Consider the following 17758-nt stretch of genomic DNA (forward strand, 5'->3'; position numbering starts at 1 on the left):
CTTAATTATATTGCTGCTGAACTGCGTTGTGCAGTAATCATTTATTGATTCTAATTAACTTTAATAGTCTGCAGAGTTGCTCTATGCTCTCAAAGGTAACTGCTGGCAAGCGCCTGAGCACGGATACAATTCCGTCTCAGCGCTGCTGCTAGTTTACTGGAGCCAGTGAAATCACGTCCTGTGTTCTTCCACAGAGCTACATCAAAGGAGTGCCTACCTGCACCTCCTTGCTCTCGTGGATTTTTTAGAACAGACAGGGACACTACCGGTTCTGGCGCCAGATACCGAGTCAGTGTCTAGGGTAGGGGACCGTGTCCAACGGTAACCCCTCACGCAGCCAACAGTTCAAAAATATACAATTAGTAAGTGGGGAGGGGAGAGTGGGGTATTAGACACACTAGGTGTGTAGTGTCGAGCGTACGCTTTCGCAAAAAAGCTTCCTCAGGACCTGAGGAAGCTTTTTTGCGAAAGCGTACGCTCGACACTACACACCTAGTGTGTCTAATACCCCACTCTCCCCTCCCCACTTACTAATTGTATATTTTTGAACTGTTGGCTGCGTGAGGGGTTACCGTTGGACACGGTCCCCTACCCTAGACACTGACTCGGTATCTGGCGCCAGAACCGGTAGTGTCCCTGTCTGTTCTAAAAAATCCACGAGAGCAAGGAGGTGCAGGTAGGCACTCCTTTGATGTAGCTCTGTGGAAGAACACAGGACGTGATTTCACTGGCTCCAGTAAACTAGCAGCAGCGCTGAGACGGAATTGTATCCGTGCTCAGGCGCTTGCCAGCAGTTACCTTTGAGAGCATAGAGCAACTCTGCAGACTATTAAAGTTAATTAGAATCAATAAATGATTACTGCACAACGCAGTTCAGCAGCAATATAATTAAGCTATCATTGGGAGATTGGTTAGTGGGGTTTTTCCACTAGGTGAAGGATTTTTATCCTTTTTTATTTTCACTAAATGTTGTCTTATGTCCTGTCATTATTCTTTTATACTTCGCAACTATTTTAATTAATGAAATAAAAGTGACGTTTTATGATTAATTTTTCTCCAGGTGCACCATAAAAAGACACTCTTTTCTCTACCAATAAACTCTGTCCTTTCCGTGTCTATGGTAGCACACCCTCGTATACATTGAAATTGATTACTGTCATTAATACACTGAGGGTCCATTTATGTATACCAACCTATGTATTTCTGTGCGACTGACTACACCTGTTCTCAGTTCCCTACAAAGAAAAAGTTTGGTTTTAATCTGTGGGCTGGAGATTTTGGATTTCACAATAATGCAATGAGGTCCGCGCTATCAGTTCTGGCTTAATTCACTGTCATCCAGCAGTGATGAGAAGAAATCCAATGTCTGATATCTTTTTTGCTGTCCCCGCTTCTGTCTTAAGTTTTTAGTGGTTATTGTGCCCAAAATGTCCAGACCAGAGCCTGACTCCAAAACTGTATCTGGAAGAAAAGGAACGGTACAAGTTAAGAAACATAGAGGAGTTTATGTAACCAGAGGCATCACTAGCATCTGTGACACCTAGTGTGCTAAAGGAGTGCACCGGCATAAGGGGCGTGGCCTTGTGGGGTGGGAAGCTCTTCACTTCAGGGGTCCCCGAGTTTGGCCCTGGAGACAGACTGCAGAGCCAGTTCCTACGCTGTGACAGGTGCCATGTTAACTCGTATTTTGGTGTCACCCTCCTGTGAGTGACACGCGGGTCCTGCCAACCTCCCGCACTCCCTTTGTGACATCACTACATGTTCCAATCTTTGGTGGTAAATAAAGTGGACAGAAATAAAGTACCAACCAATCAGGTCCTGTCTTTTTTCAAACACAGCCTCTAACATGGCTGTTAGTAGCTTACTGACTGGTACTTTATCTCTCTCCACTTTAGCTCTCTCCAAGTCTTAGTACATACTTTGCTTTAAAATAGATAAAAGTGAACCAATCCTGAACAGTCAGGGGATCCCACACCATACACCCTGCACACATTTTTTTCAATACTTGCCATCTGGAGTCCCCCAATAGGCAGCAGTTGTGTAGACACCATTTTCCTGTCATTCAAGAGTCCACAGTAAGAAAATTACTGAGAAAATGGCTGCCGCACCATTTTCCTGGAGACCTGCGCATGACCAGTAGACTCTCAGACAGCACTAGGTTCTCCTAGTGCCCTGAGGCAATGATACTGCCGATTAGATAGGAGGGGCCAAGACAGAGTCTCACATGGGCCTCTTCCTCTCTAGAAGCGTCTTTGGTGAGGGCGGATATTGGCTATACTCACGACGCTCCTACGAGGCAACGCCCCCATATCCGGCACTGTAGGGCATGAATAGACGCTGTGCGCATGCCCCCAGCGTCTACTCACAGGTGACAGGAAGGGACTCCCAACTGCCCCACCTTGCCGCGGGACACTGCCGGGCCCGGGTGGGCCGTGGGAACGTCCCAAATACTGGGACGTTCCTGCGGTAACCGGGACAGTTGTTAGGTATGGGGCTGTTCTTTTTACGCCTCCATACTTTATTTGTCTTTTCCTCTTATTTTAAGTACTTTGTAGTTTGAGGATATAAATCGGTTACATGTAAAATAAAGCGGACCATTCCTTTCCCCATAAACTGTACATGCCTCTGTGTCTTTATGCCATTATAGTTGATAAGTTGGTTGTATTGTTTGTAAAGGGGTGTCACACATCAGCTATGAGGGCACTTATGTCTTCCTGGAAGTTAGAAATACATAGACATGCATCTAACGCGTGCCATACTCACCATGTATTCCTATCATGTGCTCCAAAATTAATACTCTCTCTGCTAAAATTTTCAGAGCTTCTTTGAGCTGCTGGACGGACTCTCCCTGCAAGAGAAATTCCCATGTTAGTACATCAGAATCTGGAGGGAAAGGGTGCAATATAAGTGGAACACAGGGAAGACGCTACACAACAACTCTAAGAGATTTTCAAGCAGCCAGATCTCACATCTGGCTGCTTGAAAAAAGAGCTCCTCTGCTGTGATATAAGTGTCTAAGACGTTTGTCTGAAGCACTAACAGGTCATTCCCATAATAGCATAATGCTGATGATAATTATATAATGGTAATGATGATAATGATAAAAAAAAAACAGCCGGACACAGACATCATTCTTGCTTATATCGTGTTCTGCTCAGATTTAGCCTCACTCACTCACACTCTTTTTTTTCTATTCTCTGTATAAATGGCCCTACATGCGGCTCTCTGCGTATTCCCAGTGGACAGTTTTAGGAAATGAAAATGTAATAAGGCCCAATAAGGCCCAATTACATTATTCAAAAAAATTCTGAAGACAATGGGTTGAGTATCAGTTCAAACATTCAGGGGGATATTCAATGTTGGGTCACGACTGTCGGGCCATGTCCCATTCTGAGTTTGCTCGACCAAGATTTTGTAGGCCCGATTGCCGCGGGTCGAGAAGGGGCGTAGCCGGGAATCGGCACGCTGCGGCCGGGAGCTCATCAATTCCCAGCCGTTCTCGGCAGAACATGCCTGACTGCTTTTGAAGTCGGGGCTCGTTCTGCCAAGAACCCCTGTTCAATGCTGTCGAGGAAGACCGCATTGAATAGGGCCCCGCAGCCATCTCCCCCTTCGGGAATGGCTGTGGGAGATTGAATATACCCCTCAGTGTAAACATGTTATTCTAGTTAACCCATATGGACTGAGAATACTCAAATTTACCATTATTATGTACAGTACATGCTATGGCCCTTATTCTGATCGGATCGGTACGGCCCGCGTGCGGCCGTACCGCCGATGTTTTTGTTCTGCACATGCGCAGAGGTCATTCTGCGCATGTGCAGCCCCCTTCGCCGCAGACGTCTTTCGTCCGCCGCAAAGGGGGCGTATAGGGGCGTGAGAGGCATCATGCCCTCATTTCCCTATGTGTACGCCCCGCGTTTCATGGGCGTTCCCATGCAAACGCGGGGCGTATGCATGGTAATGAGGGCATGACGCCACTCATGGGGGCGGAAAGCTGACGTCGCCGGATGTCAGCTTTCAGCCCCCATACAAGCTACCACACGGACAATCGTCCGTGTGGTCTCAGCTTGCGGGAGCTGCCGCGGCGTGCGGACCTGCCTTCGATGGTCGACGACCATCGAATGCAGGGGGCAGCTCCCAGCATGGTGGAGGCGTACGCCTCCACCATTTTTATGCGGATCGCCAGCCGTCCGTGTACGGACGGCCGTGGCGATCCGTAGGGTGGGCGGGGATTGGTTTGTGCGGTCAGAGCCCCGTGTGCGGCTCTGACCGCACCAACCAGAATAAGGGCCATAGTATGTACTGAAGCTTTTATTGTACAGTATGTTCTACATTTTCTTTGAGACCAACCAAACTGGTCACTTGTAATTGCACCATAGTGTAACCATAGAGGGATTGGAAAGAGGGGAAGGTCTGCATTTCTTTCACAGTATATGTTGAACCATGTTATGAGCCAAAACTAAATGAACCATATATGTAATGTATCCTAATTTGTGGTGAGATTAAATGAGAATTACATTTGTGTCTTACCTCCTCTCCTTTAGGTCCTTCTTCTCCTTTCATTCCAGGTTCCCCCTAGTAAGAGAATATTATTTATTTTACAAACCTGCAAGTATCAAAAGTTGTATGTTCACCCACTGGCAGTATCATAAAGTATTCTAACACAACCAAAATAGGAAAGTAAAGCAAGATTATGTGTTTTTGGAAGACCCCTATTTTGTCCTAGAATGTCCAGGACACTACCAATTTTTTGGAAGGTTCCTATACTTCAGAGAGATTAGGTCACCCATCTGCATTCTACCCCCTTGCTAGTGAAACTTCAATGCTGAATTAAAGGCCTGGCAGTAATTCACGAAGCTGTGGTTTCCCAAACAGCTGGTTAAAGGCGGATATAAAAAATTTGCTTATAGCCTCCGTTGTTGCATGTATCCTTAAAGGCTACACCAGTGGAAGTACCCCCAATAGTGCACATTTTCCAGGTCACCCAGCAGGTGCACTCATTATTTAAACACATTTTAAAAGATCATAGGTGGAGCTAATTATGTCACTTGTGATTCCGTGTGGAGACCTGGAAAACATGCACTGTTGGGGGTACTTGAGGACCAGGGTTGGGAACCACTGGGGTACACCAATGTGGTACAGGTTGGACATCGATTATCCGGCATCCTCGGTTCCAGCACTGAGCCAGATTACAGAATTTTCCGGAATATCGGTGATACCCCACAGCACAGCTTGCTCCTCTGCCACACCACCCGCAGCTTATTTTTCATCTCACAGGGCATTCCAGCTCCCGCAGTGTGTATCAGTCTCCGCAGTGTGTGACCCCCCCCCCCCTACATGCAATGCGATCCCCCCGGCACCCCAATACCCTCCCATTGCCTCTCTAAACCCTCCCACTGCCCTCGTAACTACTTCTAAGCCCCCCACAGTCCCTTCGACGCCATTCCGGACCATTGTTTGCCGGAAAATCAGTAGTGTACCTGTATTGTATGCTTGTGAGTGTGTTTCTTATAAAATGAACCGGCATATTAGGCCTAGTTAGTTAGTATCTTCTGAAAATCCTTATTTTGAATTCTGATAGAATTTCCATGATTCACAGACCAAAATTGGACATAGTTTTGAGACAATGGGTTTTGGTTTAGATGGCTCTGGATGTGGTTTGGTAGGTGTAAACGTAGTTTGTGTTGATCTTGGGCGTGGCTAATTTTTTTTTTCTATTTTAATTTTTCAAATTTAAAGTTAGGTCTAATTTTTCCACTATTGCAAAGAGGGTCCTTTTTATAATCCGGCATGGCCTGCATATTCTTGATGCTGTAAAGATTTATAAGCACACAATCTGAGGTTTCAATTATGTCTTTAAAATAAAAACTTTTATCGTGCATACAGATTTTTTTATGCTATTGTTAGACAACATGAGTTTTGTACCATGCAAATCATGTGTTCTGCCAATCTGCAATTAAATATATTCCCACTGGAAATGATGCTACAGGTCCATGACCTGTACAAAGCCTTAATAGTTTTTTTTATAATATTATAACAGACCAGAGATGGTATATTATTCCCAAAGTCATAACCATCACTATCCTATGCCACTCAGTGGTGTAAGTATGGCGTTACGGGGTGGTATGGCGTACTGGTAAAACATATGGTGCTGGTACCCCGTACCGCGATAACAAATGACCCCCGATGCGCACTGCGCATGCGCAGCCCAGCCGGTGCACCCTGGCTTCCCCGTCTGCCCGCACCTCTGCCTGGAGCTCACGGTGGGAGCTGGGGACCCGCCTGAATGGCCGGCTGAGGAGGAGTGGGTGGAGGCCGGTCGGGGGACGAGGAGAACCAGGTGTTCTGATCGGGGAGGCCCTGACCGGGGAACTGTTGCACCGGCTGCTGGAAAGGCCATGCAGGTAATGGCCCAGCCGCTTAGGGGGTTACAGAGAGAGGCGGGACATGCTGGGATCTGTAGTTCCACAGGGGACCCTAGGCGATTCCACATCCTGACAGGATGTGGAATCGCCTAGGGTCCCCTGTGGAACTACAGATCCCAGCATGTCCTGTCAGTGATGCCTGACCCTAAGCTAGCTTCCTCACAGCGACAAGCTACTGTCATCTGGCATTTTGCAAGCCCTGGCAGAGCATGTGACCCCTGGCATATAGCATGCAGTCCCTGGCAGAAAGCATGTGACCCCTGGCAGAGCCCATGCAACCCCTGATGGAGAGCATGCAATCCCTGGCACCGAGCATGAAACATTGAAACCCTTGGCATTGAGCATGAAACCCATATCAACGAGCATGTAAGTAAGCGGCACTTATGTGACTTATCATGTAGTGAGCATTACAGCGTGTTTTATTATATATAATGGGCATTACGGTGTGTGGTATTATATGTAATGGACATTACAGTGCGTGGCATAATGGTGTTTGGTATATAATGTGTAATGCGCATTACGGTGTGTAGTATTATTTGTAATAGGTATTACGGTGTGTGGCATGTGTAATGGCCATTACGATGTGTGGCATAATGTGTAATGGGCATTATGGCATGGGTAATATGTATTGGTTGTGTGACATGTAACAGTCAGTACTGTGTAGATTTTTGCCGCGCGCCTTCGGCGTGCAATATCCCTATTTATGGTTTGTTTGGCTCCTACACTTTGATCCTGGCCCCTACATTTTGTGTTCAGGATGCAATGCACAGGCCCAAACAGAGATGTCATCGTGTTCTAAAGTTTTGTCATGTAGCTACTCCTCCTCGTGTCATATGACCACACCCCTAACCACGCCCATTTTTCACTGCGCGCCTTCAGTACCACTAAGACATTTTTTGTACTTGCACCACTGATGCCACTGCATCATAATAGGTGCTATTTATATGTGTATGGCACCACTCAGTCATCTGAGAAAGCCTCCGCGATAACGTAAAGGGGGGGAAATGTGTCTCGATGATTACTATATTATACCAGCTGGTCAATACCTTGCCTGGGACAAACTGCAATTTTTAACAGGGTCTCTGAAAAACGGCCCTACAAATCTGTGAGGACATTACCCAGGGGCAACCGCAAAGCTACAAAGAAAAGAGTGGTAAATCCATCATTTAAAGCTCATGGCCATAAAGGACTAATACTATTGGATCCATTGATCATCAGTGCCACATAATTTATGTTTTAAACGGCAGGAAATTGCGCAGCTCAATAGCCGCCAGGTGTGTATGGGCCAGTGAGGAGTGCTGGTATTTCCAACAGATGAGCATCGGGTGGACGGCTTTCCATAGCATCCTGCTATGGAAGGACATCCACCCCTGGGAAAATCACTTGGACAGGGGGAAATCGCTCAGTGTGCATGAGATTTTTCCCTTCATCGCTGTGCATCGAAGCGGGGCAAAAACGCCTCCAGTGTGTGTGTGAACCTTCAGTTCACTAGAAAAAACTACTTGATTTTCTTAGTAATAGTTTATATAAGTATAGGCGCTGAGTGCCTGTCTCTTTGAGATAAGACCTACTGTGTATGAGTAATGTGCTTGAGTTAATAAAACTTGTATTACTTTTATTATTAATCTGATTGCTTGTGCTTTCTTATATTTTTTTCTCTTTCGTTTTATACTTTTCATAAATATATCACACATAGTTTTCATGAGGTCTGTTTTATTAAAGACTTACAGGAGGACCCGTAAGGCCTTGCTTTCCCGGTAGGCCATGTTCACCCTGGTGACAATAACAGAGGGAAAAATGTTACATACTGTACATGCAGAGAGGTATTTTTTGACCTTAATGTTTTTATTGAGTGATTCAATGCATATACTAAATGCCCTGATATTGAACAATAGTCTATCGTCTATTGTTTGTTATTTATTTATATACTAGATTATTTTCCGTATACAGTTTTTGTAATTAACTTTTTAATTAGTTGGCGTGCAACAAAACAAAAGTGAATATTATTAATAATAACAAATAATGAAGTGTTTTTTTTCTCACACATTCGAGAAAGGTGAGCCTGCAAATCAGAAACAAAGTAACTGTACTGGTCTTTAAAGCAACCAGAAAAAAGACCACCCTAGGGTGGTCAGAGGGCGCTGCCGTGGGATGTGAGGTCAAAGTGAAGCTGCTGGATTTCATATCCTTGAAAAAGCTGCCCCTAGAGGCAGTGAAACGCGTTGGAAGCTGCTACTCTCAAGGCCCCTAACTGCCATCGCTGCACTGTGCACCTTTTGGATCCAACCAGCCGTCTTTATCTCCTCACATTTCGGAGAACTGCCTATTTGGGAAAAATATACACCTCTTTCCACAAATCATCGCAATTCCTAAAGCGGAGAAAGTTCCACCTACTTTACCCAACGGAGATCACAGCTTTTCATGCAATCCTAAATGGATACAAGACTCAGAGGGGACCCGCAGTGGTAAATATATCTACTTCCAATAAATATTTTTGAATCCAGTGGAAAGCTAACCTATTCCCTCTTAAGAACTGCACCGTTCCAAATAGGGACATTATTCAGGCGGCATAATAGGAGCGGATCCTAACATATATTACCTATATCCACACAGTGGCGCACACAAAGGGCCGTATACAGTATGAGAGATTTTTATTATGTCCATGTAATTTTTATTGTTATGTGTATGTACATTAAATGTTTTTTACTGTAATTCCTCATTGGTAAGGGCGACTTTTTTCCTTTATCCTTTGGTCTTTAAAGCAAAGCTGATCCTGGCAGAATCACTGAATCAAATAATGAAATGTGCTCAATACACTCACTCTGTCTCCTTGGTCACCTTTCTCACCCTTTGCTCCTGGTTGGCCGGGATGTCCTGGTTTACCCTGTGAATTGCATAAAAAAGAAAATATTATCTAACAGGTAACGGCCGGGTAATCAGGTGATGCCCCCTTGTGTGCCCAGCGTATAAGCGTGCGCTATCTCTCCCTGCCCGGCTATCTCTACTGGCCATACAAAAAATCTCGCTGCTCACGCATAGTGCCCATGTCATTTCATGAATAATGGCCCCTTCATACCTTGGGTAGAAGCAGTATAGGCGCACATACCACTTCTCCCCCATATAACTGTTCACACATCTCCCCCAATATGTTTATTATTAGAGAATAATGGAGATGACCACTTATTTTCCAAGGCAACTGAAAGTAATGTGATTTAAACATATTCTTTCTTTTCAGTGGTATACAAATAACTTTTTTAAAGCACATCTTCTCTGCACCTAACATATATTTGCCAGTTTTATTGGAATCCTATCCTGGAGAATCCCAGAGAGGAGACTATGCAGCCAACTTTGGGGGGCAAAGTCATTACCCCCACACCCCACTGTAGCGGCACGATTGGCAGGGTCCATATTCACATCATTTAGCCCTGCCTCCTGAAAACAGCACCACAATTCCAAGTGTTTTCTCCCACATCCTGCCCGCTTCACTAGGAAGTGTGTGTGTGTGTGTGTGTGTGTGTGTGGGGGGGGGGGGGGGGGTACAGATATCTGCGGATATCTCTTCTGGGGGTGAGGAGGATTACCAAAAATTGTGAGTCACCTCCAACTTCCTGGAAAGGCAATTGTTTTGCTCAATGCAATAAGGTTTCAAAAGCAACAGCACAAAAAAAAACAGTTAAAAATAACTGTACAGCCTAAACCTCGCCCCCCCAATTCTGTGTACATTCAATAGTTAATAAATGACTTTGACTCTAGTTGCCAACAATCTGAAGCACAAAACTGATTCTAACAAATACATGAATTGTTAGGTTGCCATATTGGCTTAAATTCGTGAACTCAAACTAATATATTTTTAAACTGAAGTGATGTATATTGGCTGGTAGCTCCTGTCCATGGGAAAAATACATTTTAATACCTTATTATTCATCAGACGTGTGAAAAAAATAATAATCACAAATTCAGGCTACTGCACAGTAGTAACCCCACTGAGGGACCAAATTTTTTTCTCTTCACATCAATGTGATCAAAATTCTGATTGTCGGAGCTCTTTGCACTGGATACAGATGGCAGAGGGAGCTGTGCATGCCCTGTTATTGGGCTCCTCCTCTCTCCAGCCTTTGGTTTGTGTGTGTGTGTATACATACGTATGTGTGTGTGTATGTTTGTGTGTTTGTTGGTTTTCAGGAGCAGAGTGACTTGGGACATACCGCCTGGTTACCTGGGTGTAGGGTGTATGGCAGGTCTGGTCCAGGTTCTGTAGCTGACTGAAAGTACCAGCTGGCATCAGCCAGTTCCTGAGAGCTTGGCTTAAAAATTCCCTGGGAACAAGGTTCAGGGCTCCTGATGTTGAACAAGATGGCCAGGTGATAGGCCAGATGGGAGTTTAGTGTCAAGCTGCCAGGATAAGGACGGACCACTGTCTTTGTGTACAGCTGAAGATGTGACCCCACTGCTGTGATTGCTTTAATCTAAGAAAAATAACCTTCTGTTGTTGGAAGACCTGATATTTGCTCCGCAGTGGCTGCTGCAATTGCAGTGAATAAAATCCATCTGCTTTCACCACACCTGATGGACGTGGTTCTTACAAGTGTAATAATATACATAAAACACATGTTTGGAATAACCCCCTAAATATTATTGTGATTGTTCCTACAGTATTATCAATGTGGAGCATCTTTTGCTTCAAATTCACACAACAATATTACAACACCCACCTGAGTTCCTGAAAGACCCATTGGGCCAGCAGGTCCTTTTGGTCCTGGAAGTCCTAAATCAGAACACCACTTGTTAACTGCATGTCTTCATACTTATTGGATTTTACAGTTTTGTCATGAAATGTGCTAACCAATGTTTCTGTCTTCCATCGAACAGAATAACTAACTCGTGCTCCTTATCTGTCCACAGCTGTAAAGAGGATGACAGATACACTAACTGCATGGAGCACAGTATCATTAGTATATCCCAAAGTTGTAGATATGAGGACACCAGCATGAAGACAAACACAACACACACTAGTGTTTGTCAGGAAATGATTGTGTGATTGTTATGACCCCAAAATATAATTTTTGCTTTGAATATTCTGTAATATTACTAGCAAAGAATATGGTTCATACAGCGGATCATCAAGTGTGTATGCACCTTAAATATTTTGAAACAGGTCAATACTATGGGTAGCATTCAATGCTGGGGTGAGCGGCCGGCGAAGGGTTCAAGCGGCGGGGTTCGCAGCGATCCTCGCTGTTTAACGCCCTCGCCAGCCGCTCACCCTATTCTACGCTCTGGGGAAATCCTCTCTGTCACAGGATAGCGAGATTACCCCAAACAGCGAGGCTCACGGCTAATGCCGGAGCAAGGGGGAATCAGTGTATGCGGGGGGGGGGGGTGTCAGTTGAATACTGACAGGGCGAGCGGTGAAAGCAATCAGGCAGCCCTGCTCGCTGTCACCGCTCGCCCCCGGCATTGAATACTACCCTGTGTATTCAACTGAGTGTGTCTCCAGTTTCTCCAACATTGTTATTATAATTCAGGTCTTTCTGTATTTAATTTAAATTAGATTAATTATCTGCTTCCAAAATTTTGGCGATTTGAATATCGTTTTATATTGTGCTTATGTTAAGATTTTTATTATATTAGAATTTTACACATTTAGGGGGGTATTCAATCTATTCCGCTATTTCCGGCAGGAGAAATAGCGTCCACCAACTATTCCAACTATATTAATGGCAGATTCCAACAAAACAGCTCTGACTTTGTCGGAAACGGCCGCTGATTGTCGAATTCATGGCTGTTTTTCGACAATCAGCGGCCATATTCAACCACATGCCCTGTCCAACACTGGACAGCCGGGAACATTGAATTTCGGATGTCGAGTTTCTGTTGAGCTGAATGAATATGGCCTGGGATTCCAACTGTCAGGATGATCTGACAGTCAAAATCCTGATTTGAATACCGCCAGTAAGGTTGTGTTGCTGTTCTCCGTACTGTGCTGAATCATGCAAGCAATTAGCACTGATAGCAATATATATATATATATATAATGTATATGGGATTCATTTCTTATATACTTTAATATAAGTATGTATACAGTATGTCACTATGTTTTCTCTTGGTTTTCTATTATCCTCAATTAGTGCACTTACACTATTCTGCATTATGAAAGAAGCATATTTACAACTGGATATCCAGCAGCAGTTCCATCATCACATACTCACTATGTTCCCTATATGAATATGGCTCAATAAATTCCAGTGCAAATTAGATGCGATTGAAATGCGAACAACTCTGATTTGCCCCTACCTGTATGTTTGGTTCTAGAGCATGCACAGTACGGGACACCCAAGAAATGCCCTGCCAACAGGCAAACACTCAGCTCCCGAATGGTGTAATCACATAGGCAAAGCAGGTCAAACATATTGTGTTGATTATTATTATGTTACTGTACCGGGGGGTCCAATAGGGCCAGGAGGGCCACGAGGTCCAGGAAATCCAGACATTACTGTGTCTGTAATAGTGGACACTAAATGTGGTTCTCCATCTATAAGAGAAAATATACGGTAATGAAGCATACAATTGTAAGTGGAAGCTTCGGCATACATACAAAGCAAGGAGAAAGCACAGAGCATACTGTAGGTTTAGACTAGAGATGAATGAAATCACTGCAAAATTTGATTGAGGAGCATCTCATTGCAGAACAATGGAGTTCCGGTGATACCATATTCGCATTTCACTTTGCTTTAATCTCATTACACAGCAGGGTTGCCTATCCTCCTGCAATGGTCCGCCTCCCGGCCCCCGGAAAGGGGGGGCCTGTTCCCCGCATTGTCGCCAGTCTCCCATGACCCCCCTCGGCATAGCATGAATAGCATCATTGTAGCCCTGCCCAATGCTGTGCAATGCCTGTAATTCCAGCATTGCATGGTTGGGGCATGGCCACAATGACTTGATCGCACTGGCTACACCCCCAAACCTTGGGGGCCCCCAACCCTCATAGCTCCATCCCCTCTCCATCCCTTTGTCGTCTCCCCGGTGCCCTGTCCTGTCTCACAGAGCTGGCTGCCCTATTTCAGAGAGAGCAGCCAGAAAATAGGCCACCTTGTTTAACAGTAGAAACACTGTTCCCTCATAAAACAGGGCAGTGTTTTAGCCTGATGTACACTCACCTTGTGCTCTCAGGCATACAAATGGGGAAGCCTCTCTGGGGAACAGATGTGCCTAGGCGGAGTAACCAAGCTTCCAAGATGGGAGCAACCTACCATTCTCAGAACAAACATACACAGGGGTTTATTCACTAAAATTGGAGTTCTGTTTCAGATAAGATGTTGCTATAGGCAACCAATCACCTTCTGTCTAATATTGTCTAGAAGGTGCTAAATAAATAAGTAGATTCTGATTGGTTGCCCATAGCAACATCCCATGTAAAATAGAACGCTCATCTTAGTAAATAAACCCCACAGTGTCTATAAAATGCTCTTGCCTAGGTTCTGCTACACCCCCATGTGTGACCTCATAACACTAGTACTGGGGACCTCCAATTGTTTGCCTGACACAGACCTGATCGCTCTCAGGTAGGTGTCGTCCCACTATAGTGAAATTGATGTGCACACTGTGCGAATATCTGTGTACAGCTAGCAAAGACTTTGCAGCCGGATAAAACGCCCAAAGCCATTTGTAAGACGCTCACCATTGATAGATTTTTGCACTGGTCACCACTCATCGCAAGCACAGTGTAGCCCCGGACTTACTTGGTGGCCGCAATGAATACAGGCTTATCTGGCCAGGAGCTGACGTCACAAACCCTCTCCTAAAGCGATTGGGTAGGCCTGCATTTACCTAGGCGCACCTGTCATTTTTTCTGACACACCTGCGTTTTACTAAGCACTCCCACTGAACGGCCGGCTTACACCCACAGAGGCCTACTTCATGTTGATCTCCTGGTGATAGGAAGGAAAAAGTAGCAGGATTTCTTTGCTGGCCAGCGTCACGCACGAGCACTCGCAGTGTATCAATAATCGACCGCTGCATGAATTCGCAAAGCAGCAATCACCGAATATATTTACTGCAATATGCAACCAAAAGAAAGTATTATAATCAATATAAAACAGATGCAACCATTTCATCATCTTAGGGTTCCCTTAGTGATGCACCTACTGTATTGACTAAGGGAGCAGTTGTATTTTAAGTAGCATGAAAAATACAAGCACCAAGGGAGCTGTTCAGACGTGTTTGTACGGCTGTGAATTGGCAGGCCGGGCGATTATCGATAGACTGGACATACTTACGGATCGTAGTGCACATGTGCAAGTCTGCCCTGCATCAAAACCCTGCTACTTTTTTTATTGCTGGCCACACGCAAGTGGATTGGCAGGAAGCCGTGTTTGGTGGTGGTAATCGGACGTTTTCTGGGAGTGTCAGGGAAAACGCAGGTGTGCACAGGCATTTTACAGGGAAGGTGTGTGCTTCTGCCCCGATGCGGCTGTTTCTATCGCAGCCGCCGAGTAAGACTGCACACAGTGGAAAAAACATTCAATGTGAGCGGCTTGCGAATATATTTGCATATAATCACGATCCAGCTAATAATTGCAAGTCCTGCTTGCATGGGGCGGGATTTCACTCTGGCGGCAGGGCAGCATTAATCTGACCGCAGGGCTCTGCAATTTAACAGAGCAGCGATCGGTTCTGGATAACCCCACCACCACCACCACCACCACCACCATATAAAAATCATAAAAAAATGTTAAGCATCATGAAACAAAGCATCTACTCACTTTCCCTCTCTGAGTTAGGCTGTAAAGAGTACAAAACGCCCTCTGGGAAAGAGATTGGAATGGCAGGTGGTCCAGGTGGCCCTGGAGGGCCTGGTGGTCCTTGTATTCCAGTTTCTCCAGGAGGTCCTCGAGGTCCCATCGGTCCTGGTGTAAATAACATATTTATAATACCCTTGGGTGGCAGAGAGATTTTACAATGTCCCCATACTCCCAATCATGGAAATATTATATTTGCATATCCTCCAAACTTTATAAGATGAAACATGGTATAAATGAGGAAAGGGAGCGTGGCCACGGAGAAGGGGCATGGCATTGCATCACTGAAATCTATAGCAATCAGTAGTCATCGCACCTACTGTAGTACAGCCCCCGTTTTGTCAAGACCATTAAAAAAGGGTACTGTACCAGCTAAAACAATAGAAGTTGGAGGGTGTGTATTTGCAATATGTATTGCAATGAAATAAATCTTTAAGATCCTGGCAGGATACATTCTACTTGTGCCATCTGCCTACAGGGAGCTTTGGAAACTGAGAGGTATGAAACCGATCTGATGGGGATAACAAGTGGTGGTTTTCCCTGTGAACCCAAAAAAACTCAAGTATGGTAGGCCTTCTGTTGGAGGAAGATTCTCTTTTGAATCCAAGACAACAAGTCTTGGACCTTGAAGTTGACACATGCCTTGAAGTTGACACATGCTCTTAGAGTAGTAGCTGCTATCGATTCTAGGATCATGAACAATTGGAAGGGCATAGAGCTAGCGGTATTTATGCACCGAATTTAGATTTTTGTACTGTCAATTTTAGAAAATTCCTTTTATACATATTTATTGGAATTATTTTTAATACAATAATGTTAAAAAGGGTGTTTAGTATAACCAGAATTTAGGGAAGTTGGAGAAGAATTGGATAAATTGTTCCTCTATTACTTAAATGTGCATTCCTGATAGCATTTTCCAATCTTCTCAATTTTACAAATAATGGGAAAGAAATGGTAAAAGAAAAATGAAGGGAGCCCTGCGATAATAACAGTATCTTCAGATGAGGACTTCCCTCTGCTTCCCCAACTCCTGCACAGCCTTCTCTACCTGCTGACAGCAACAGCTGAGCTGGGACCTGTGATAAGCCATGTGTGTCTACTTGACACACATGGAAGATCCCAATTTCTTTGAGACAGTTTCAGGGTATTTTTCTAAAAAAATACCCTGAGATTTGCTGTAAGTAGATTCAGGGGGACAGCTTGCGCATGTGATAACACATCCCTGCAATGTATTCAATTATTACATTGCGGATTTGGTTGTATTTATAACATCCCATACCATCTGAGATGAGGATTGGGATATATATGCCTCTTTGCTTCCCTTTTTTGACATTTTATTATTGATTTTATAGGTCTTTCATATTGCTGGTTTAATTAGCTTAAAGCTATATTACCATCTCTGGTCGCTGATGAAAACAGGACACTGAGCAATATATTGCACCGTGTGTACACATCTTAAATCTCACAAAAAGTACTGGGCTGTATTTCACAAAAGTATCGGCTGCCACTCCTGAATCAGGACTCCCCAGCAGGGGACTGAAGAGTCTCTGATGCGGTCACTTCACTTCGAGCACATATTAGGGATGGCTCCTTTCGGGTCTAAAAGATAATTTTTACCACCACCACAGTAAATACGGTAGTTAGTAATGTACTGTAGTTGTGGAAGACACTTGACAGGGTATTGTCTAATCGCTGTGCCCAATTATCCCCCCACAAATGACATAACTCTCTTGTTGGATAAAATTGGCCACAGCAGCCATCTTTATTGAAACAATACAAAATTAACAATAATCAAAAACATTCCCCACGGAAGGTGGTCCCCGAGGCCCTCAATAAATCAATCCACACCTCTAAGCACTTCCAGGAGTTGTTACCCCCAGCCGATAGCGATTGGCTCGAGGGCACCAATTGTCAACACCCAGTGCTCATTAATTAGCCTCACCCAGGGGAGTCCAGCCCCCTCATGGGGCCCTCCCCGCCGCATAATTAAGCCTCAATGCCACTAACCTCGAGGACCCCCCTCCGCACAGGCCACTGTGACAAAAGACAACCTATCAATAATTCTTCCTAAAATTTATAAAATTAGGGAGGGTGGGTGGGAGCTGTTCAGAAAAATCTCCCAGTGACCCCTATTTCCTGCCTGCATCCTGCTTATATACCCTTACTACACCCCGTTAAGCCCCTCCCCCTATGACCCTCTCCTTAGACACCCCTTCTATGACTGTCCAGCTAGTCAGCTCCCTACAAACCCTGTCAGGGGAGCCTACCCCCAGGCTTTGCCTCCAGTCCGGCTCCTACATGACAGGGTATTGTCTAATCGCTGTGCCCAATTATCCCCCCACAAATGACATAACTCTCTTGTTGGATAAAATTGGCCACAGCAGCCATCTTTATTGAAACAATACAAAATTAACAATAATCAAAAACATTCCCCACGGAAGGTGGTCCCCGAGGCCCTCAATAAATCAATCCACACCTCTAAGCACTTCCAGGAGTTGTTACCCCCAGCCGATAGCGATTGGCTCGAGGGCA

The 17758-nt window shown here is 44.8% G+C and overlaps 1 protein-coding gene across 2 annotated transcripts in view; it reads right to left on the minus strand.

The window, feature by feature from the left end:
- Nucleotides 1-1060: 1060 nt before the first annotated feature.
- COL26A1 (collagen type XXVI alpha 1 chain) overlaps nt 1061-17758 on the minus strand; it is a 382256-nt gene continuing 365558 nt past the window's right edge. For both annotated transcript variants that reach the window (XM_083172204.1, XM_083172203.1), the window contains exons 8-15: nt 15191-15334; nt 12868-12960; nt 11141-11193; nt 9250-9312; nt 8157-8201; nt 4534-4578; nt 2764-2848; nt 1061-1461 (exon numbers count right to left, since the gene is read on the minus strand). In XM_083172204.1, the coding sequence (XP_083028330.1) occupies nt 1313-1461; nt 2764-2848; nt 4534-4578; nt 8157-8201; nt 9250-9312; nt 11141-11193; nt 12868-12960; nt 15191-15334 (677 nt within the window). In that variant the 3' untranslated portion in view covers nt 1061-1312. The remainder of the gene's footprint in view (nt 1462-2763; nt 2849-4533; nt 4579-8156; nt 8202-9249; nt 9313-11140; nt 11194-12867; nt 12961-15190; nt 15335-17758) is intronic.

The sequence above is a fragment of the Crinia signifera genome, chromosome 2 (assembly GCF_055691185.1).
Source record: "Crinia signifera chromosome 2, ASM5569118v1, whole genome shotgun sequence".
In the NCBI taxonomy this organism is placed as follows: Eukaryota; Metazoa; Chordata; class Amphibia; order Anura; family Myobatrachidae; genus Crinia; species Crinia signifera.